This window comes from Paralichthys olivaceus, chromosome 15 (assembly GCF_024713975.1).
Source record: "Paralichthys olivaceus isolate ysfri-2021 chromosome 15, ASM2471397v2, whole genome shotgun sequence".
NCBI classification, from domain to species: Eukaryota; Metazoa; Chordata; class Actinopteri; order Pleuronectiformes; family Paralichthyidae; genus Paralichthys; species Paralichthys olivaceus.
The window spans coordinates 5,269,364-5,294,132 of NC_091107.1; the positions used below are offsets into that span (position 1 = coordinate 5,269,364).

General features: G+C 41.6%; 1 protein-coding gene across 1 annotated transcript in view; it reads right to left on the reverse strand.

The window, feature by feature from the left end:
- Window positions 1–24,769, reverse strand: part of frem2a (FRAS1 related extracellular matrix 2a) — a 54,942-nt gene that overhangs the window by 12,980 nt on the left and 17,193 nt on the right. Inside the window, exons 3-11 of the mRNA XM_020097384.2 lie at window positions 22,252–22,398; window positions 13,720–13,950; window positions 9,363–9,488; window positions 7,751–8,002; window positions 1,977–2,126; window positions 1,662–1,871; window positions 972–1,169; window positions 429–593; window positions 152–334 (exon numbers count right to left, since the gene is read on the reverse strand). Coding sequence (XP_019952943.2) covers window positions 152–334; window positions 429–593; window positions 972–1,169; window positions 1,662–1,871; window positions 1,977–2,126; window positions 7,751–8,002; window positions 9,363–9,488; window positions 13,720–13,950; window positions 22,252–22,398 — 1,662 coding nt within the window. The remainder of the gene's footprint in view (window positions 1–151; window positions 335–428; window positions 594–971; window positions 1,170–1,661; window positions 1,872–1,976; window positions 2,127–7,750; window positions 8,003–9,362; window positions 9,489–13,719; window positions 13,951–22,251; window positions 22,399–24,769) is intronic.

Here is a 24,769-nt window from a genome sequence, read left to right on the forward strand (position 1 = left end):
AGGAGGACGAGGAGAAGTGGAAGAAGATGAAGGAGATCGTGATGATATTTCCTGCTTGGCAGAGGAACACATTCACAAGTCTGTAATTCTAGTTTGACATGATAACATCACACTGTGTCTGTAAACATACGACGGTGTGTGTCAGTCTTACCTTGAGACACGGGATAGTAGTCCTCTCCGGAGACCGCCGACCCGTCTTTGGTGTGAACCCGCACCACTGACACCTTTGACGTGTCACCCACTCGTACCACAGGGATCCTCACAGTAGCCACGGCACCGGCTTCTTTTGGTTCACTAACACTGAACTTGGTTTCCAAGAAACGGATGATGGGTTCTACGGCACAAAGAGAAGGACAGAGATTTAACAAAAAGATAACGAATAGTTCGATTGTGTATGTAAACTTTTCTCCTCTCTCCATCTCACTTACTGTCAGCTGTGTCCTTGATTTTCACCAGGGTCTCGTTCAGGACCCCCACTGACGCACCAAACTGTGAGTTGCTCTTCGGGTTTCCTAAGACCAACCGCAGCTCCTCTCCGTCTTCGTACATCGTGTCATCAACCAGTGACAGAACACACAGCTTCTCCACCTCGCCTGGAGTGCACAGCAAGAGCGTGACGGAACATGTCAGAAAATTTGAGGCGAAAGAAAAGACAATGAATTCTACAATGATTTTCTTTCTTTAGCATATAATATATTATTTAAATAATTATTTCCTGTTTTTCTGAGTTCCTCTAGAGTTTTTGGAAGCTGTTAAATAAATTTTGCAGCAAAACTCGAAACTAAAAGTGACAGCACAGCAGGAAAGGTGTTGAACATTGTAAACTTGCAAAACCACTTGCAAAGGTACTGTGTGACAAAATCCCTGTAACTCCTGAATGAGCTGTTATTTAATTAAAAAGGTGTCAACATTAAAGAGAAGAAACTTTAAAAAGAGAAAGCTGAAATGTTTGATGTACTTGTCTGAAGTACCTGGTAAGAAAGTGATGATGGATGTGTCCGTGTTGGGTCGTTCATCAAAGTCTGAGGCGACCTGCGCAGAGCCCTGACGGGTGTAACAGCGGACAGTGGATTTGTGCCTGATGTCGCCGCTGCGGTACACTGTCACCGCGATCTGACCGTCGCTCTCCTCTCCAGTGTACACCGGCTCGCGGAACTGGACCTTTGGCACTGTCAGTGAACAGGACGGTTCAGTCATCACATGTGAACACGTGGTGATCATGTCGTCCCTGAGTCAAGTGGTTTCAAAAAGCAAATCCAGTAACAAAGCTTTAAAAAGCTTATTTTTAATGTATTAACTTCGCTAAAGAATGTTGTGAAACTATAAAATAAAATTGACAAAGCGATTGTTAAGCTGTTTTCGGGAAAGTAGGTAAATTGTGTAAATAAGTGTGAATACTCTTTGAGACTGTTTTTTTCCAACACTTGGAGCAGTTAATTCTGCAAAAACAAAAATGCATTTAATTTATACAGTACATTGTTGAAAAATACAATAAAACTCTGGAAAACAAGAATCTACAGTCATGCCAGGGGCTATAAATACAAAGTAAAGCTCATGGGGACCATAAATCATAGAAAGGATCACCACAGTTACTACAGTTCATCCTGAGGGAGAACACGACTATCTATACTATTTGAAAAAGATTTGACATATAAACTCACAGTCAGACACAGAGTCATTGATGAAGACTGTAGCCTTCCCAGGTTCTCCCAGAATGCCGTGCACTGGCATACGTAATACCAGCTCAAAGTTCTCGGTCCCCTCCAGCTCCGGCTGTCCCAGGTCATCCAGGATGGAGACCCTGAAAGTCTGCATGCTGACACCCGGAGCAAAGTCCAGGTTACGGCTGATGCCCACGTAGTCGATGCCGGCTAGAGGAAGGCGAGGGGGCGAGGGTGAAAGGTCAGTCGAAATCACACTGAAGCTGAACTGATGCAGAAAGATGGTCGTACTTGTAGATGTATATATGAGCTTACCCTCCGCAGAGACAGGCTCTGCCTTGCGAGAGCGGACAGTGACTGTACCAGTCTTGGACAGATCGGTTCCCGTCCTCCACACTTTGACCTCCACGTACCCGTCACTCTCATCCACATGATACTGTGACTCTCCAAAGTAAAACACCGGAGCTGGGGAGCAAAGAAAAAAGCAATAAGGAAATAATAAAACCAGCAGTAAGTCTGTGATTGTTGTAGCCATCAGCCAAAAAGTGGTTATGTTTTAACCCATGTCCAGAAGTTGGTTGGTTTTTTATGTTTGTGTGATTGTAAGTAAGATAACGCAAAAACTACAGGACGGATGGTGTGGATCCAGATCAGGGGGTGCATCCCATTTTTAATCACTTTCTTTAACAAGGCAAATGATCTCTTTCAACATTTCCACCAATTCCCCAGGGAATAATTCATGGATCTTGATTTTTTTCTGCCCTTCAACGTTAATATGCTCCTCCTTTGTGGCTGAATTCTCTGCTACTTTGTTATTTTCTTCTCATTCAGTTGTAATGTTACTTGTCTTATCTTCTTCTTCATGCACCTGCTGTATCATTAGACCTGTCGGCAGCCACCCGCACTCTGACATTATTACCAGCGACAGCCCATTAGTGTGTAGTTAAACTACAGGGTGGCGTGACCTTTAACCTTCCTTGGCCTCTCCTCCGACCTCATTCTTATCATTCCTCTGACAGAAACCACTAAGTATCTGAATGACGATAGCTCTGAAAAACAAGGCTTACATGCGTGTGTGTTCATGTGTGCGTCTCATTTCGCTGCGTGTGGCAGCGTGAGATAGTGAGACGGAGAGAGAGCGGCCCTCTACACTGCTCAAAGGCTCGTTTGAACTGGCATTGTTTCCTGAGGCAGCAAAGTAGAGACAGTCCAATGAGTATATGACAGCTTCATCTCTTGCAAAACCTCCCCCCTCCCTCTGTCACGTCCAAAAAACTGACACATAAAAGTTCTTCTGTCTCCATTTTAAGATTCCACTCTCTCTCTCTCTCTCTTGCTCGGCTTCTTTCTTATATTCTGGCACATATTCCAAAAATAGCACGTGTATTATCATTTTTTTGTGTCATGATCAAACACTTGGAGTCCAGATTGACTTTTTTTTTTTTCCAGAATATTACTTTACTGATGTATGAACTTTCATATTTTATTTAACTGGGCCACATAACAAAAGCTAAGCCTAGTGTACATAATGAGGGGAGTGAGGGAAAATTACTGCAGTTACATTGCGACTGACAATATCCAGCGAGGATCACACATCAAGTGCAGTCGTTTCATCTAAAGACTTGTCTCCTCAGTGCACCTGTCGTTCTCTTGTACTGTTTCCTCCTACACAGCCGGCTTCACCTCACAGATGTAGCGCTGGTTTGTCATGCAAATAGATTTTTTTTATGTATTTACACAGAGGCAGAGTAAAATGGGTATTACAGATTGTGTAGGTGGGTTAAAAACATATGACCAAATACAAGGGTGAGTACAGTGGGGGCTAGTGAAGGTGGGTTTATTTGGAAGATTATCACAGGATGGCTCAACGATGATACTGGAAAAAAAACGTTGTTTTTTCAGTAAATATTATATTTGACTAATTTGCCGCACAGGAAACTTCTGCTCGAGTGATAATACATGTCTGCTCTCACACGTGTCTCAACTGCACGCAGGACGACAAATTCTTGACACCATGAGAGGGAGTTAAGTGATGAGTGATGAGTGAGAGCTGCATCCTCTCTCCTGCCTCCGGGGGCCACACTTTGGTTTATCACTCTGAAGTGTGTGTGAGGGCTGGGGGAAGGTGTAAAGCCAAATTGTGATAATTACTGCATGTCCATGTTTGTAGACATTTGTGTGTCACTGCACCTTTAAACACAGTTTATGGAGCATTCTCAGCTGTGCTCCGGAGAAGGGCCCTTGCTTTTTGAAGGAGCTGAAAAATGAGATCTTACAAGTTTGCACGTGAATATTACACCCGAGGCTGAGGGGGCTTTTTTTTCTTCTGTTGCATACTTCTCACTGGTGCATGTGGGTTACCACTCATATTACATGTGAGGGATCATGCAATGATTAAGAGAGTTGGAAATTAAAAAGAAAGGTTTTGTGACATCATGGTGTAATAAATGTTTTCTGACTGTTCTCTAGTTGTTAAATACTGGGCAGATTAACCTTTTTTAGGTTCAGGGATGATTTTCATTTTGCTTTTAAAATTTAAATTCAATTTTATGTTGCGAAAATTTAAGAATTGTCACAATTAGCTCCTTGTATAGTGAAAGATGGAACATATACCAATCCATCAATTCATCCATCCATGACTACTATTTTTATACTACTAATAATAATTGTAATTGTAAATGTATTTGTTTTAAGAATGGAAGGTGTTTCCGTCCACAAATTGGAAGGGTGGATCAATCCCCAGCTCCTCCAGTCCACGTCAAAGTATCCCTGGGCAAGAAACTGAACCACATATTGCTATTTACAGAACAAGTGCTGTGACCTGTAGTGTAAAGCACTCAGAGTGATCGTTAAGACTAGAGAAGCGTGGATAAAATGCAGTCAATTCCTCTTATAATGACGTGAAACGCAATCTCTCCATTTCTAAGTGTGCTGCAATATACCTCCTGACAGTGGAAAGTAACCCCACGTTTTATTTTCAGTGAGGGGCACAACGTGCCCTCAAATGGATATGGAGGACTGGGTCACTGAGAAATACTCAGAGCTAATCTACAATTCTACAAACTCAGCCATGGCCGTACGTATGTCCTCTCTCCTTGGCAGGGTACAAGGAGATGACAACACTCACTTTGAGTCAGAGAGTGCAGCCATGCGGAGCGCGGCACGCAGGGAGACAGGTACTGTAGAGTTTAATCTGATAAAGTACTAAATCTAGCAGACACCCCTGGGCCTTTTTTTTTTCTGCGCTTAAGTGAGAGAAAGACTGTATATGTGAGAACGAAGAGAGAGAGAGTGGTGGTAGCAGAGGAATAGATGGAAGCAGAGCAGCAGACTGAACTTGACTTTGACCTGGGGGAAGGAAAAATAGGGCTAGAGCAAGTACTGGCAGTCACACTTAGAGTTGCTCAAGTGCTTTTCTCACCTATTACCTTTGATGCCTGAGTTTTGAGGTCCAGCCCAGACAGAGAAGCAAATGAGCACACATGCACGGCAGACACATGCGGACACGTATACAAGTAAACACGGAGCGCTGTGGCTCCTGTTTTGCTTTTTCCCCTCGGGGAGTTGGGGATGAACTGAAGTGAGGGAGGCTGCAGCTTGACTGGCTGGGTGCAGGTATTAGAGCTCCGGCAGACGGTGCATTTTCCTTTGGGAGGCTAAAAATGACACATCATCTCTCACTGGAGTTTGGCTTTCACAAACACATTTCCATGTCTTTGAACTGAGCACCATGAGACTTCTGACAATTTACTAACAATCAGACAGTGTGTCACGCTTTCTTGTTAACTAGTCCCCAGATGCCTCCACACACACACACACACACACACATTAAATTTGGCACAGTTGTTTGTATCCTTAAATAAGTATTCCATTGTAAGTCGATTGTTTTATTTATCAACCTGACAGGGAAATGACAGCTCTGCACTGACATTTTTCTTTATTTTACAAACATATTCTGCTGAAATGAAAAGAGCTACTGAGGAGGAAGAGTGAGAGTCTACAAAAAGAAATAACTGTCGTCAACAAAAAATGTGTTTTAGGCTGAGTAGATAAGCAACATTCTGCTGGACTGTCTATTTCCACCCTGATGAAGAACCTGTGAGGTCAAAACATATACTGTATATAAAGATGGACTATTCATCTTCACTTCCTCCCAGACAAGAATGCTGCCATCTTCAACAGACGGTAACATTTAGAGCCAGTCTCTGCTGTCAATCATGACGTCTCATCTTGTTTTCATAGCATCGAAAAAAATTATTAAAACCAAACTCATCAGAAAAATCTCTTGCAAATATATGTGTGATAAGAACTACCTGCCATGAAGGAAACCATCTCTGAGAAATGTATTTGACATTTATTTTGACTTTTTAGGATGTCCCATCCACTAACACGGAGAAGATGGGGTTTATGATAAGAGTGGCTGAAATACATTTTTGCTTATTTCGTCTATAGTTATTTAAAGTTAAATGTAAGCACTCGTTTGCTGTTATAAAACATGACCAATAGGTCAGTGTCGAGAGAACGCTCGAATAGAAATAATTAAAAATAAAAATATTGCACATCTAAAACATTTCTTGGCCGATGCGTCTTCCTAAGAACTCAAGTTAAAATACTGGTCAGCACTTTGGTGCTTTAAGAGTTACTTGGTCTTCACCAGGGCCGTTTTTACAGTTTTCATTTGTCTTGATAGATGATCAATAGAGGAGCTCGCAGACCTTTACAATGACAGCCACAGTCTACAAGGACAGGAAAAACTTTTCTTCACTCACTCTGTATGGCTCTTTGCTAAATTGCTGGTATTTGACCTAAATTTATTGCACTGCAGCTCCCCTCATCCTTCATCTCCAGGAAGAAAGTATGAATTTTAGTGCAACAATCTATAGCGTGGCATTTAACAAAAAACCTTGAGCAGGGACATTCAATCTCTCCAAGTCTATAAAGTAAATCAATGCAGAATAGTGAGATGGCGGAGAACGCCTGTAGATTGGAACAGGTTTTTCCCAGCAGGCTTGTCTGTCCCAAGAAAAATCTGCTTCACATATCTCTGCCTTTCAGAAGATGTGATATACTTCATCCATAAGATGTAATATGATGAAACTCGACCAGGGACATGTGTGTGATGATACAGTCCCTCTGGAGCCCTGTGTGGGTCTGTAATTAAAAACTGAATGATGGCTAAACAGAAGTGTTATCCCATCTGTCTCCAGCGAGGGTAGCTAGGGTTTGCGCTCTCATCCTACATGGCTCAACACCCGGTAAGTTTGTAAACAAGCTTAATTAAGAGATTTTCATATGTGATATAAAGGCTCTGGTGACAATTCAAAACACCCGAACTTCTAGCTCTGCAAATTCACATGCGACTCTGAGCCTGCATATATGCATGTGTTATTTAACAGCAATACGCACACAAGCACGCATTAAGCAGATATAAATTAAATCTTCTCAACCCCTCTTTGGAGATGAAATGTGTTTTTGCAAAGTTCACTTCGCCCTCTCATACATGTGATTTGGGTACAGCACGTTCAGGGGGGAAAAAAGAGTTTAACCAGAGTTTGATTTGAAAGTTTTCCTTATAAAGTTATTCTAACTTTTACAAAAAGATCACTGGAAATAGAAACCGGGGGAAGTAAGAAACTGAGTCATCACAGAGGCAAACGCTGTAGCTCAAGAAGGTTAGGTTTTTATCATCGCACATAAAATACAGGGCATACTACTACCAGAGGGATGGGACATTTCGTGGGGCTTGATTGAATTTAAGGGGACGGTTGGGCCTTGGTGGAGGTGCCATTCTAGTTCCACCTGCTATTCTGATTACACGAGTGCTTTCACAATGACGAGTGAGTATGCTTGTATGATGCAATGTCAAAGGTCAGAAGTTTAAAGTAATGGACATATTTCAAGCTCATAGGTTGACATCTTCGTTATGTAGTGCAAGGGGAAGGACCACCACTTTCAAATTTGGGAAAGTAGTGGTCATGATACAAACTTTTTCCAAGTTTGTATCATGTTGTGATTTACAACGAGTGCACAACGGCCAACATTACCCTGTCCGAGTTCACACACCACAGCAGTGAGACAGACAGACCTACCGTCATCCATATCCTCCAAGATGTTGACTTTGGTGGTGGGGTAGTGTTTTCCCAGACGTCCACCGACAGGCAGCGACAACGTGACATTAAAGCTCTCGTCTCCCTCGTACAGAGAGTCGTCGATGATCACCACGCGACACTGCTTCTCCCTCTCACCCTTGTCGAAGCGGAGGATGCTGCCGTGCTCCTCCGGGCGAGAGATGTAGTCGGAGTAAGACAGGACGGTGGTGGGGATCGTTCCTGATGCAGAGCCTTCAGAGGGATCAAAGAGAAGTGAGGACAGTGATTTCATTTAACATTTAACACATTTCAGTTATTGAAAATACATAATTAGAACATAATGTATTTTTAAATGACATCAGAAAACCTGAGCCCTCAGCACATATAAGGTTTTTTTAAAACAGCATCTCTTATTTTAGGAATACTGAGTGATCAGCTTCAGGCACAAATTTATCTATAATGGATTCACCACATTTGAAGTAATCATTTTTATGATACATATTCATACTCAGCTGACTTTGATGTCAAGAAAAAAGTGATGAAGTTTAAGGATTTTTAAACATCAAGCAATAAATGAAACATCTTCATATTCAACAAATGCTGCAGGTAGCCTTTCAAACAATCAGTAATAACATGCATGGCTCCCTTTCACTTTAAAATTCAGACTTAGTTAAAGTAGCCATTATGCCTGGTGAAGGTTTGACCTTTTAATTACAGTAAGTGCATCAGGTCAGTTTCAATATGAGGACACAGAGGGAACAGACCACCCCCGCATTTAAACCTTTTTTGTCATTTAACAAATGCACCTTAATTATTCTCATCAGTTAATTAATTATCTCTGCACTGTTTTTTTCATGCACGAGGGAATAAAGGATAAAATGTGTCACTTTTCACACATTGTCACCAGCTGCAAGTAAACAATTGAAAATAATTTGTATTATGACAAAGTGAGTGGAGCTGTGGTGGAGTTTAAATAGAAGCTGATCTGAATTACGAAGAGGATTTTACAGCCAATTGCGATGCTACCGAGCTCATGCTGCTTCATTTTATTTGTGAAATGTAAATGTGATGTGAACTGCTTCACTCCTGCTGCACTGCTGTGTTTTAAAGACACTGCACCGCACACACTGCTTTATTAAAATTACATTATAACAATGTGTACAGCAGCATTAAATTGACTTTAATAGACTCTTGAACAGAAAGTTAAAGGGTTATTCTGGAATTTTCAAGTTCTATTTCATGGACTGTTGCAGTTATTCAATAAGATTATATTGTAGCTGACGAGGAACCTAATCCAAAAGTTTTGGGTTCATTCACTTTTAAGCCAACCAGGGGAAAATCTGAGTGATGGTGTGTGTGCATTTGTAAGATTTATACACACAGCAAAAGAATTGTGTTAGTATGATCACCGGAATATTATAAAATGTTAATTTCAATCTATACCTGAGATTCATAAATTATGCACATATAAGTACCTGTGGTCAAAACGTGTGCATCAAGCCTTTCAATAATAACTTCCAATTCCATTTCATATGTTCAAAGCCAGCAGACAGCAGTGGGGTTGGACTGAGGATAAACGGGTTATACGAGGTGAGAAAAGACTCGTCCATACCCTGCTGAGTGTAGCAGACCACCATGAGCTCCTGGCTGATGTCTCCACTGCGGTGCACCGGGATGAAAAGCTCCCCAACATCCTCCTCCACCGAGTGGGTCTGCTCGGGGAAGAACACAGTCGACTCTGTGGAGGAGAATAGAGAATAAGTGGGGGGAGTCACAGGGAAAAAAATAAAAGGATAATGACAGGAATAACAATCTGCAAAAATCCACAGTGCATTAGACCATCGTGGACTGGTACAGGCTTTTGTTCTGGCTCCACATTAGTGAGCCTCACTTGGTTTTTTTGGTTTTTTTCAGATCCATTGAAGTGGTGATCCTGCAGCGTACTTATTCATATTCAAAAATAACTCTCCATCAGTTTTCAGTTTGATGCAACCAGAGGTGCTCTTCAAAGAGACCCCTGCGAAGTTTCTCTTATTGCCTCGTGTGTCGCAGGCTATTACACATGCAAGGCCCTCAGTTCATCCCACAGAGCGACTCAGCTTGGAGTTTCACGTATCGACAGCTCTATACACGGAGGGGTCAGCCAATCCATCGCTCTTATTCTCCGTCTCACTATCCCCACGCCTCTCTGCATCTCTGAGAGGACTCTGTGATTGAGAGAGAGACTTAGAGCCAGTGAAAGCATCATCTATCAAAGCAGAGAACTTACTGGCATTATAGAAACAATAAATGTTGGAGCTACTTTCCACAGACGCACAGGGACCAATAAAAAATACAGCTTGGACTGACTCTCAGCTCATCGCACCCCCTTCCTGCTCTCCCTTTAAGTGAGAGAATTAATGAATGAATGAGTGATGGGAACTGAGACACACTTGTGGCTTGGTTGCGAAACAAAAACTTGCATTAAAAAGGCGAGTGAGTGAGCGTTGGAAAAAAACAATGAAAACAGACTTTTGATTCAACGCCCAACGTAGAAGGAGATCAACACCTGAGATGATTCTTGGAGATGAAGTCATCAACAAACAATCTTACACACTGCAGGGGGTCACACATTGCGCTTTTCTTAGGTAACTCCCCACATCGTCCTCTCTCCTCTCAGTCTTCTTGCCTTGCTTCCATTTCGTCTTTCTGTCCAGGCCCGCAATTTGTCTCTCCCTGGGGGGCATAGGGGCTCATAGCAGGGGATTAGGGTCCACTGCTTACCTATTCCACACACACACTACATATGTGTGCGCACTCACAAGTTTGTGAACCTATATTTGTCGGGGCGTTGCGTTGAATATTATATGAAGTGGACGGCCGAACCTGAATTCTAACCTTAACCAGGACCTCAGAAATGATGTTTTGCCTCACAAGGCTTCGGTCTCCCTGAGGACGACTGGTCCCGACAAGGTGGGTGCACACACACACACACAACTTTTTTTCCTTCTCACCAAACTCGTACCACACACCTCCTCTCCTCGCAGCTCTTTTCCAGTTCACCTCACATTTCGTTCTTCTAGTGCCTCTAAGTCCACACAAGATTTTAAAAAACAAATTTCCAGCCAAGTGGGTCAAGTTCCCCTCCTGGATGCAGTCATTTTAAAACATTAATGTGGAGAAAAAAAGACATGTGTTTTTGCACAGGGTGTTAAAATAGTGGATGGCGACACCTGATCCTGTAACTGTCTTGGCAAAAAGAAGAAAAATAAATTACACAAAAATCAAATAAAGAAACTCTTTTGTTTCTATGCCGTCTCCATTATTGATCTTTTCATGAATAATCTAAGGATGCAGGGATATTTTGTTTCTGGTTATTCCCATCAGCTAAATACCTAAAATGCATCTGTGAAGGTAAACAAATGAACCGATAACACCAAGTTAACACCATCTATACGGTTCAATGCAACAGCTTCACAAGATGCACTTGCTGGTTTTATGTGCACTACATTAGTCAACAGATTTCACATCCTAACGGAGACAAAGCTCCCGTAATTACAGGAGAACTGACTGCAGCTGGCCTTGTGGTTCTACACTAAAACATTACCACAGAGAGAGCAGTTGTTCATCATTTAGTGCAGTGACCTTGACGCAAAATGTAGTAGAGCAACAGCTCCACTGATATATAGTGTCCTTGCTGTAGAGAAAGCAAGAGAGATACCACCGATTATAGCAAGATGCTGCAGCAAACAGTCTAACAGCAGGCTACCACCTTCATCTTTACTCAGCATTGTGCATGAATTATATATGAAAGAAAATCATAAAGTTTTGGAGGGGGAAAGCCTGTAATTACACAAAGTTTGTTATTGCCGCAGCACTTAGAGTGGGTGTACCACAGGCCAATACAGATGGGTGGTGGAGAGCACGCATTCTAAGAAAGAGAAAACAATATAGAAGAGCTGCAGGCGTTCATGCAGATAAACAGAGAGCGTCCACGCAGTGAGAACAAACTCAGCTTGTTATGCTCCCCTTAATTTTGGTTAAAGCTTAGTGATCCACTCTCCTCCTTTAGAGCTGATATTAGCCTAGCTGACATGTCCTCAAGGGAGGGAATCTCCAGGCTAACCAGAAGACCAGACAAAGCCAGTTTTCATCATTAGCGCAAGGAGCTGGGGTACAGCTAACGCCACAGGCATAGCCAGGGCTTCGCTGGCCCATTAGAGTACAGAGTGGCACATCTCTGTCACATTAAAAAATCTCTGGAGATGATAGAAAACAAACCGCATAAACCACCACCCCCTACCCTCCACACACAACATAATTAACCCACAGGGGAGGACAGATTGGAAAGGACGCATGTGAGGGGAAGAGGAGGGGAGAGAGTTCAAGACACAGCAAAAAGAGAGAGAACGAGAAGACAAATGAGTGTGATGAAAGCAGCTGTTGTGTGTCACTGTAATGGAGCCACTGTTTTTCTTTTTTTTCCTGCTTGCACATCTATAATTATTTAGAAGTTGCACAGAGCTTGGTAGTAATGTATACAAAAAAACTAAATGTAAAAACTTCAGAAGTGAACATTTTGCCTTGGTGGAGGAGAGGAGCGAGTTTGTCGCACGACTCGATATTCTATTAATTTTACAATTTTCGGGCAAAGACGAAAACACAGAGGATGAAAGAGAGTCAGAAAGAAAAGACTCACATTTTATGTCACTGTTTCTTTGAGATGAAAGTTACTTTAAAAGTGTAAGCCTCGCCTATTGATAACCTTTAATTTGTCCTGACAATAATATTTAAATTGTGCTGTTTTGTTATTGGGTTTTCTGAAGCAAATCTTCTCCTCAGTAAAAAAGCAAAATACAACAAATCTCTTGCTGGCTGTCATGTCATGATATTCCTCCTCATTGCCTGCAGGGCAGATTTGACATTAAAGGATATCTACAGAAGTCAATGTTAATATTGACAATTCTTCATTCTGTGTCTGACAAGTTGACTCACACAGCAAAAGCGAGATATGGTAAAGCGCTGTGTATTTTTCATCACTGTGTAGCAGGAATCCTTGAGTGACAGCTGGGATTCTGTGCTGTGTTCATTATAGATGTCAGTCAGTGTATCTGCAGCCGCTCCTGTTTGTTCAGGTGGGCAAAGCAAAAACCGATGTGTTTATATTTTATTATCTTGTATTTTCAATCAGTATTGTTTGTATATCGATCCTTTATTTGATTTAAGTTTTTAATAATGTGGAATAAGGTGAAAAATATAAATAAAAACATATTTATGATGGAAAATACTGAATAAACAAATATCGGAATGCAGCAGCCAACCAAGTGTTATATACAGAAACGTTTGGGCATCCCTGTGATACATAAATTGGAGGCGGTCTCAGTTGTCACTCATGACGTTTCACAATATCGAATTATTTCGTTTGTTTGGTCGATGTACCATTAACTAGCATTGAGGAGTGGTTCATGAGCTATACTGTAGCCAGCCACCAGGTGGCAATCAAATCAATTTGGCTTCACTTTTGGGGAGCCGACATGTTGTCCATTTACTGTGTGGGATCCAAACCCAAAACTTTGTGCTAACCACTGTGTCGCGATGCTTCACTTATCGCAGTTTATAGAAATCTTTTATTCCAGGACAGAAAATCATCTGCACAAATAATTTACAACAAGTAATCGCATCTCTTTTGCTTAAATAAAAGAGGCAATACCACAGTGTAGAAAAAGTCTCTCACAAGCTTAAGACTTGTATTCATAATTTATCAGCTGATTATATTTTGCAATAATAATTTGAAACTGCAACTAAAACTATCAGATACATCCTGCAGAATAAAAAGTGCAGTAATTGTCTCCAAAATGTTGTGGCGTTGAGGTATTAAGAACCATAAAATAACCCTTAAAATGTTAAGTACAGTACTTGAGTAAATGTTTTCAGTCACAATAGTCAAGTATCTACATGAAAGCTACGATATTTGCAGGAGCTGCACTGACCGTCACTGGGGTCCAGGATCTCCACCGTTGCTGTGGCTGGAAACTCCATCACTGCCATCACTGGCTCCGAAAGCAAAATCTGGAAGGTCTCCGCCTGTTCGTACTTCCCATCAGTGAGGATCCGGACCCGCCACGTGGCTCTGGTCTGCCCCGGGTTGAACTGGACCTGCCTCTGGGACTTACCCTTGAAATCCTCGTCCTTCTTTGCGCTGCCATCCTGGGTGCCGATGCCTGAGGGATGGACGTGGAGGAAAAGAATGAGACAAACAGTGTAGGCCGGATGAGTAATAAAGTTTAAAAAAAAAAAAAGATGAAGTGGAAACAAAGCAGGAAAACGACCATGAAAATGTGTCAGGCAGGAAAGAGAGACAGATAAAAAGCAGATAACATATTCACACCCTTTAATGTTGCACACAAAGAGGTGTGAAATGAGCACTGCATCTGTTTTTCTTCACTGATCACTCACGGAGCCTCAGATATGTGTGAAATGAATCTGTGACTCAAGCATTTAAATAAACATATTCACCTTACCGAAATGGATTAGCTTCCACGGCTGTTTGGTATGTGAACGTGTGTGTTTCCTTCTTTTCCCTCTTCAAATGTCTCTTATTTCATTTATAACGAGTCTCTTCATGTAAATCCACTATACAGAGATCTGTCTAACACTCAGGCTCATCGACACACCTTCTTCAAAGCAGGAGAGCGACAGGGTTTCAGATGAAACACACATCAACGAAGCCCAGGTGGGATAAGCCACACAATAACATGTTACATTTGGAAAAGTGCTGTTCATCTCCCTCTGTCTTCATTCATAGAACAGCGTGAGCAGATACAGGTCTGTCTGCTTGATGCATGTTCTTGTAAATTAACAGGATGTGTTTCCTTTTTTTCCCTCAAGCAGTTGAAAAAGAGTGTTGACATACAGACTCGGAGAGAGGTGACAAACACATGGAGACGAGAATTGATACATTAGGTCTCACACACAGCGAGATCTGAGAGGTGAGTGTTGTATGCAAATAATATGCTGAGAATAATCTCACGTGCAGAAATACAAACTTTTAATCACATTTCTGTTACTGCACTTGTGAGGATCTTGTGTGGTTTATATAATTTATAAAAACGTAAATAGTGAGGGAAGCTGAAATGAAAATCTCAGATTGTTATGAATGGCGTTTGATGTTAAGTGTTGCCTCTCTGGGTAGATTCTTTGTGTGTAGCACCAATATGCTGCAGATGGAGTAGTGAGATTTGACCACAACACATTTTTTATAGGTTGTCAAAGACTCACTGGTTCGGACGAGTTTCTACAACAACAATAACAACAGCAGCTCACAGAAGTCCAGAGAAACCTTTTTTTTTGTGCAGTGGTGGTTTCCACGGCTCAAAGCTCACATTTGACCCAAGCATCATATTAAATATAACACCCTCTGTTTCTCTGCGTTTTCTCAACATGAAAAACTAATGATGCTGCTAGTCCTCGCTGCAGCTGCACTCACACAATGCACTGGGCTGCTGAAAGTCTTCTCAGGAACCAAGTGTAGGTTCACGAGCTGAGCAGTCATAAGTTTACCCTAGTTCGAGCTGTGCCGATAGCAGCATGAAAGAAATAAAAAACAAGTATTTCAGGCTTGATTGATTGGGCACTTCTGTGGTCATTTGTGCTAACGCTGTGGTCATTTTACAGATTCCAAAATCGTGAATTGTTTTATTCAACGTGAAATATCATGATGCCTCGATCAGTTTCAGAAAATGTTTGTCTGGCTCAGGTCGGGCTTGGCTACCTTTCTGTCTGACTTCAAATCAGTTAGAAAATATTACATATCTGTGACCTCAATATATGAATGTAAATAGAAGACTAAAGACCAGAGTCACCAATGTGGAGGGAGGAGACATGTTATACTTCAGGGTCATAATTTTAGTTTGTTATTAGGTGAAAAAGAAAGAGCTCCATTTAGAGCAAACCACAGCCTTTTTTACTTTGCATAACTTTTACATAAAAAAACCTATAGCACACCCTGAACAAGCATCATGTGCCTCCTTTAAGATTAGATCATTATTAGAAATATGTGCATGTATTCAGATTAGGTCATTTGTTGAAATGATCAACAGCTCATGCATCGATCATCTCCTGTAGATCCCTTGTGCATGATTTGAATCCTGCATAAGAACGACAGACTCTGCATCTAAGAGCAAAGACTACATTTACATGTATATATAGAAAGGCAGTTAACCAAATGCAAATTCATCCAATGGATATTAATAGAGTTGACTCGATGAAGGATTACAACTTCAAATAAAGTGAAAATGAGAAAAGGTGTCATCATAACAGATGGTTTCTATATGATCAGGCTTTCTGCCCTGAAAATCAATTCCATCCGCATTAAATAAAACACACGTGCAAATTCCGGGCGACAGGAGAGATGAAGGGTGCAGCCTCACTGTGCCACCTTTACCAGGCTCCCTGGAGGGCAGAGACGTGCCTCGCCTGGGGTTGAACTGGGGCTCTTTCTCAGCAGGAGAAAATATACCCACCCAGGACCTTTTGATCACGATGGTGCTGCTGCTCAGCGCTACAGTCTGTTGTGTTGGTGTCTCCAGAACACACACACACACACGTACAAACTCATAGAGTTCAAAAACAAACACAATCTGTACAGCTGTGAACATTTCTTCCTTTTGTTCTCTGTTGTACATTTTTCACAGCTGAGAGCAAACACTGCAATAAGCTGTTTGGCTGAATGTAAAAAACACAGTTCATCATAAAATGTATGATTGCAGGTACCTTTACGCTCATTATCGCAGAGAGGTAATTTCACATCGAGACAACTGAGGTGGAGATCTGTGGAAACAAGGTTCAGGGGGGCAACAGTTTCTATCCTCTGCTGGTGAAATAAAAGTATCTCTACTGTACATCCACTTGGCTTGGCACCAATAATGAGGCTGGAATACATCCCACAGAAGGCAAGGTGATATACAGAAACTTAACCTGGCAAAGATACACCTCGTTAACAAGCCGCCATGTATCTCTCAAAGCAAGGGCAGCCGAGAAAAGGACGGAGCAGAAAGTCTTCAAGGAGTGAGCTTTGACTTATGTGAGGAGCAGGGAAGACGATTGAGAATTCAGTCCCATCTTGTTCCCCCGTGGGACTCGTCATATTACTCATACAGCAAAGAGGAAAGAAAGGAAAGAGACATTGCACCGAAGAAGACAAGCAGAAGAGCTACACAACAATCAATAGCTGGTTTCAGACATGCACCTAAAACTTTTCAGAGTGGTTGTATGTGAAAACTAAAATGTCTGAGTCAGATTTTCCATGAAATATCTGGCGAATTCACAGAGCCTGGGGCAGGTTGATGATGTTTCTAAAAACACAACAGACGCACAACTGAGAGGCGAACAAAAAGAATACAAATATCTCAGGATGAAAAAGAAGACGCAGACAAAGATGTCAACTTGGAAATTCATCACGATTAATGAGGATTTGACTTTAAGGGCAGAAGCCGGTGTCAATGTGCCACAAACAAAAACATGTGAATTCCACAGTTCATACTTTAAACAGATTCAGAGTGTGACTCATGATCCAAAACCAAAAAGTATCACTGTTTGTGTGGAGAAACTTCTGACTTGGACTCGTTTGTCTTCAGATGATAGATGTACGCTCTCCCCAGACGCCACGCCTCACCTGAAGGTTCCTGACATGAATCTAACCCACTTTGTTCTGCACTTCATGTTTGTAAATGGTTAATTTGCAACATCCAAATACAGGATACACACAAGGAGTTGAGCATCTAAAGGAAACGGAGAACCACACTGTGGACGTAAACACTAGAGTAAGCCAGGCAGGAGGTAGATGTATAGTGGGAGGAAGAATAGAAGACACGACTCGTGGCACGGACCCAGGACTGTAGGGCTGCGAGGGAGCAGGATGAAGAGAGAGGTGGTGTCTTTGATGAGAAAAAGCAGGTTAGGTGCAAAAGGACCAAATGCTCTCTATGGTGAAATGAGGTGAGCGGAGATTATGGATGAAAAGACTAGAAAGTGAGAGGGGTTAAGTGGGTTGACAAGTCAGTGGGACAGGACTCGCGGGGGGAGAGGAAAAAGTGAAAGAACTCAATTAGAAGAATGGAGCAGGTGAGGGAGGGCACACGCCCATGAAGAGTTAAGCTGAAGGTTGATATCGGACTGTTTTTCTCCACAAGAAGAAAGAAAGCAGAGTTAGACCTGTGAGCTTGAAAACAAGAGGTAGAAGAATCCAGTGTGCTCCTGTCCGGCCCCATTGTGGCTGAGCTCTGCTTCGCGGGGGCATCTTTGAACCTTGATCTTGTCTCTGCATTCCTCCTCCACTGATCCTCTCTACCTATACCCGCCCTGTTGTGATGGAGCACGCGGAACAGCCTCCCTCCACCAGCGCCTGGCACCACACCAGCTTTCATCAGCAAAGCTTCTGTCAACATTGCTGGGTGTCTTTCTCCCTGCGTCGCCATCCCTGACACTCTCTGCATCTAATCTATCTAATCCATCTGCACACACGCTATCTACTTTAATCACTAAATCCTATGTTGTTGTTTGATATTTCCTCTTCCTTTCCTTTTCATTCTAGATTTGTGAGATGTTTGCACAGCACGTCTGCATGTTTTCTAATTGTTTTAGTTCAACAATTTACAGCAATCTCCCCTTGAAATGAAACAATGACTTGGAGGTTTTGACACTGAGCTTTGAGGGTGTGTGAGAGTGCTATGTTCTGACTCAACAGCACAGGATTTATTGCCCCTTTTAGAGCTCTAACAATCAATGTAGTAATTAATTAATTAACAAGGAATTCATTGGCAAAAACTCCAAACATCTTTTGCAAGCTAAAATGTCTACAGTTGCTGGTTTGATAGGTGAGGGGTTTCTTCTTTCCTCGGCTACCTATCATTGTAAATTCCAGTTTTTTTTAGTTTAAACTGTGGTCAGGACAAAACAATCAATTATGTCATGCTGGGCTCTGCGGAATAGTGCTGGCATTTTACAAATGTCAGTTAACTGACCTCCATCCAACTGATGATGTGTTTCAAAGTGCAGCACTGGTCCTGCAGGACATCAGCAGGCAAGAAGTGTCTACCGATCTGTGTGATACTCACTAGCAACAGCAGGTTTGCAACTGAATTTAAAATGTGATTAGCGGTGACTGTTGATGTTTGTCATTGTTCAATTATTTTTTATCCTGAGAAGTGGGTTGTGTAGTTTGTGCAAACACTGCTGTGGTGGCTGCATTGTTTGTCTGATGTGCATGTGGATATAAAGGAGAAATACTTGAAATGTGAGCAGACAATTGACAATTTAACCTCATACTTGTTTCTTTTCCAATCTAGTATAACTGTCATAACACTTTCTGACTGTGCTGCATCATTAACATCACATAAAAATGCAAAAGGCCATCTCAAGAGGCAGTGTTTGTCTTTTTTCACTCGAGGAGAACCCTCTCCCAAGTCAGTCTCATTCTAAGGTAACAGAAACTTAATGATTTGAATATCATCAGCAGGAACGTGTCAGCTTCAGTAGCTAACTGACAATAACCAACAAATGTCAAGACAAAATGAGGGAACTCGTGAAGAGGCCAGCTGAACAAAATTCCCTGCAAAATTGTCTCCTGTGGGACGAGAACACTCTCAAAGATCATTAAGGCTCAAGCCAAACACCTGAAAGCTGAATGAGCGAAGGGGAACATGAGTGGAGCCTAAGTAACATTGACTCTCAATGAGATATTTGCTTGACAATAAAACAAACTACAGCCTTTAAACTGAGTTCACTTGACAGCAAATATCAATCAAAGGTACCATTACTGTGTCAGTAGGGTATTGGATTGAATTACATCGAATGGTGTTCCTGCTATTTTGTCCATTTTGAGGAATGCCACATCATCATTGTTTCATTGGCTCCATTCTTCTGTTCACCGGCCCAGCAAATTGAAATCTATGAAAGTTATTAGGCTTTGATCAGTTGCAGTTTTTTTTACTCTGGGTTCTCATAAACTGGACCATATTTCATCATATGAGCCTGGACTGGACCACTCTGGGTAAATTACAAATACAAAAAAACTAAAGTATAAACATACATATAAGTGTGCAAATCTGTCGCTCTTAATTTTACTGTAGCCTGGAAGTAACAAGCCACACTTTTTATAAAATGTTCTTTATTAGACAGCAAACACATTCATACGCTAATTAGACACCAGAGCAGTAAAATATTGTTCAACTATATGATCGATTTTGGATCTAATAAGGACTTGAATGTGGTTTGTTATAATATAATACATACTCTAAATTTAATTATGTTTACTGTCTGATAAAAACATATATTTCAACTTATTTGTCATATTTGATAAAAAGTATTGTCTTTCTAGTGGACTGTAAAATAAAGTGATGCCATAAGTAGTTGCTGTGCTATGTCAAAATATTCTATATATGAACTTTAAGATTACGAGTTAATATTTATTCTCAGGATGTTGCTCAAACCAAACGCCTCTACTAAACATACTGGATGGAGGGCACTGTCACATAGACGCATCTGAGCACCATGTGTTGTGTGTGTGTGTGTGTGTGTGTGTGTGTGTGTGTGTGTGTGTGCGTGTTTGTGTGTGTGTGTCATCAGAGATAACCAGATGCTCACTCACCAACTGTGCAAAGAGACACAGGTTACACCACAAGCTCTCATGTGTGCCCAAGAGATCCACTCACAAGCTTTTCCAGGGAGGCATCACACACACACACACAGACACGACGCATGCATACACACAGGTACACAAGTCTTAAAGTGCACATAAACTGCAACTGTGATGATGCGACCAGACAAAGCCATGAACAGGGGATCAGAATGACGTTGAGAGGTGGGAGACGGTAAAAGCCGCTTACAGCCGCCGATTCTCACAGAGCGAACTCGCTGATGCGTGATAAAGTCAGGGCTAAGGGGAGCGTTCAGGGACAACATCGGCATCATCCTTTGAAACTTTGTACCTGCACGTTGGACTCTTGTTTCCAACCCCAAAAAACCCTCGATCTGCTGGTCAAAGAGCTTATGAAAAACTGTGTCACTGATGTTTGTGTCGTCAGCTGGATTGAAGATTTGAGAAGTCCAAAGTCAGCAGTGTGTTCTCTGCATTTTATTTTTAAGCCTGCTGAAGATTCACTTATCCTAAGACCTTCAGACAGGGGCGAAATGTTCCCAGTGTCAGTGTTGTCTGCTGTGACGAGACATTTTAAAGCCTAATATGGCTAAAAGACGACCTGAGGCAAAAAGCTTCCTAAGGCCGGTAAGAGCAAAACTACTTTAGATTGATGATAAACCTAATGCTCAGGTCTGATTTGGACCAAAATGTAACAGTAGCTGTTCTTCATTTCCAAGAAGAAGAGCACAGTTCACAAAGTGTAAAGCGCACTAAGTCCCTCTACATACAATTGTCAGCATGTATAGTTTTGTATTTAGTCTGATGCCATTTCGATCTCCTACCTCTTTCTTTCATGTTGCAGTTTAGGGCACTGACGCATCAAACCCACGCACACAACCCGAGCGACTTGCATTCACTATGCCTCCTGTCGCATTACACAATGCACAACAATACAAGGAATATATTTCCACTTCAAGTATAATTGCAGAAAGACACATTGAGAAACCTTTTCCTACCATTTTGATTCTGAATATATTTTCATATAGAACAAACACAAATAGAGAGCATGGCTGATATGTAACAAATCAATATTAATTTATATCGACAGCTTTACCTCAAGACAAGGAGATTATGACAATTCTGTCAGGTGTTGTTAAGGTAACATGTTTTTTTATCAAAGTCTAACGCAGCTAGAAACAGAAACGTTGGTATATATCGGTTGACAGGAGAATAAACTGACAATGTTGTTCTCTGGTATTTGACGGATCGTCGATGTAGACTACTGGCCCAGCGTACTTGTTTAAGAACCGTTTCTTGTCTAGACAGAGATATTTTGTAAAACGAAGGTCGTGTGGGCGGGGGTTTTTTTTAAAGCAGAAGAAAGAAATATCAATGGTGTAAACAAGGCTTTAACCTTAGTAATGTCAGTTTGTACTCTGAGGATTGTGTCATCTCCACAGCTCAATGTGATGCATTTTTATTGCCCTTTTACATGTATTTATTTTTATGCCTATTTCAGGTCATCACTGTGACATGCTGAGAAAGCACTTAACCGTCTGGGAGAAATAAAGTTGAACTTTGAATATCATGGAAAACAGCATGTTGCTTTCACTTGGAGCAAAAGTAAAATACTTTTCTGGACATTATTTTCCTGTATGTGAGAATAAATAGTTGAGCATTCTGCTCCGGGCACTGGACTATCCTTACGGCTGTCTTTCTAGTTTTCTCAAATTCATGCCAAAAAAATACTTTGGAAACTCGAGAATGATTTGAAGTCAAACTAAATAACTCATGCAGAGAGGAGAGATCTGGTTAAACCCTGAGGAGCAAAATGAAATTGGGCTGCAGTAAAAGTATTGGGATGAAAATGACCAAACACACTCACCGATGAACGACGTCTCTCCCAGGTAGCCTCTCCGTCTGAGCACCACCTCCAGATACTTGTCCTCCTCATCCACCACGTAGTACTCTCTCTCCAGGGAGATCCAGGACCAGTCCAGACGAAACTGCTGTCCCTTTAGCTTGTTACCACCTGGACCAAATATGTAAGAACATTGTGTTAACTCTTGACACTTTAACTTTTAATTAATTTAAATAAATCAGGAGTTAAAGTGTGAGCGTACATTTAATTGTCTAAGATCTCTGTGGAAATACCTTATAAGCCATTGTGGGTCTGTGCCTGTTTACTTCTAATGATAACTACCAAAATACTTGGCATTGGGTTTTATGGAAAACTTCGAAAGGAAACTAAGAGGCGACATTCTGTGACCCAAGGGCAAAATTATTGTGAAACCATAATGGTGGATTCATTATTTTCAAAGTGAAGTCCTGCAAAACATCTGCTGCACAACATGTTCTGCTTAAAAAAAGAGGCAACACAATCTTCTACTCAATCTTTTCATGATTTAAATGCACATCCACCTTTGATGAACTGCGTTTTCTTTTTTTCTCCTCGCTTCGGCAAAAATAGCACATCACACCGAAGTGTTTCAGAGTGCCAGCCAATCAGTGCTATAAAGCGAGGGTTGGCACAGTAAACGCTCGTGTCAGTGCTAAGGCTTAGAGAACTTAATAGCTGCCACTTCAACAGGCGGGCAGAAAGGAAAGATGTTTTGTGCTGCTAATTTGCCCACCTACCGCCGGGGGAGGAGGACAGAGTTCTGCAATAATGAATGGAAATAATGAGAAAATGTTGTAAAACTACAAGGAAATAGGTGGAGGTGGGATCTTTTCTTCCTGTGATAAGAGTGTTTAACTATGTGAGAAAAACTGAATACCTGCGTAAGAGTCTGTGTGTGTTTTCCTGGCAGGGAAATGCAGAGGTGGAGGACTGTTTGTGCAAATGTTATGTGTAGGCTGTCAGAAAGGAAATCTCATTTAGTACCATTGAGGACGATTTCAAAGCGATTTGCTTCAAAGCTAACCCTAACGCTTATGCCTCTTAAAGATTGAGGCAGCATGGCTTTCAGAAGAATACACAACAAAGCACTTCACCGTTTGCCAACGTCGAGGTCGTAAATGGCAGCAGGGCAGTATCGAAACAGTTAAAGTACTCCTCTGCAGCTAATCCTGCATTGTGAAGCTCTGACAAATGTATAAATAAAAGTATTTCCCAGCCACGATCAATAGGAAACTCATAAGTATTACGGTTAAGCTCAAACTCTACATCTAAATACACAGAGTTGTTTGTAAGAGTAAAGCTGCGCTGTGAGACCGGTGTGGTGCTGAAAAGCAGCAGAGGTGAAAAGTTCAGCACTTTCCAGCTTGGCACACATGTCAACAACATGCTGAGGTGAAGAGACAGCTTGCACAACCACAACTAGTGTATCCTCCAAGGAGCCTGTAGGCCAAGTTTAGGCTTCGCTGAAGATGCACACAAACACACACATCCCTTCTTCCTTCCAACTTCACTGCAACCTTGACTTTCATCCCGGCTTCCTGATGGTAAACACGGCACAAGCTGCCTGAAATCTTAGTGTGTGCGCATGTGTGCGCATGTGTGCGCATGTGTGCGTGTGTCAGTCCTTCTGTGTGATCTCCCACTGAAAGTGAGGAGCATGTGCACGGACAATAGGGATCTGCATCAGTAGGGTTCAGACTGTCTCGTTCCTCCAGCCTTTCAAAAAGATAAAAGACCTCTCACATGTGCTGACCATACAAAAAAGCAGCTTTGAAATCATCCTCAATAGAGATAAATTCACTTTACACCATCTTTCAAAGGCGTCCTTAACAAAAACTGACCACAAGAGTTTCTCTCTTTTTTCCTTTTTTTCTTACCAATTAGGGATCATAGTTTTTGAACAGCAAATTTCAAGGATCAGGGCACTTCGAGAACTCTGCTGAGAAAAACTTTGATGCTACAGTTTTGATGCTGGCTTGTGGTGTAGGATCTACCTCATGGAATGATCACAGACAGCTGTCCAGTCGGATGAGACTCCGTTTTTTATCCATAAAAGGGTTTAAAAAAGTATCTAACGTTAATCCACAGTAAGAACTTCTTTATTGTAGTTCTATTGTTTGTAATGTTCTTATCAGATGTGTTGCAAGCTGCTGCTTTTCACCTCCTCGAGTTCAAGATATGTTCAGTCAGTGAGCGGAGTGAGGAACCTGTAATTAAGGTAGAATCATTCAAGAGCACATCAAAACAAGAGTTACTGACCTTCAGTGAGGTCTGAGTATCTGCTCTGTTTCTGAATATGCTGCTAAGAGATTCTCACACTGTGGGCTCGGGGAGAGGATTGAGTCTTTCATGTCATTAAACATGAGGCAATGTAAAAATCAAGACACGTTAAAGTCCAAGGAAGATGTTTTTTTTAATGTTTTTTCAGAAATTACTAAAGGTAGTGCCGTGGTTAGCACTGTCGCTTCACAGCAAGAAGGATCGAACCCTGCCTCTTTGTGGT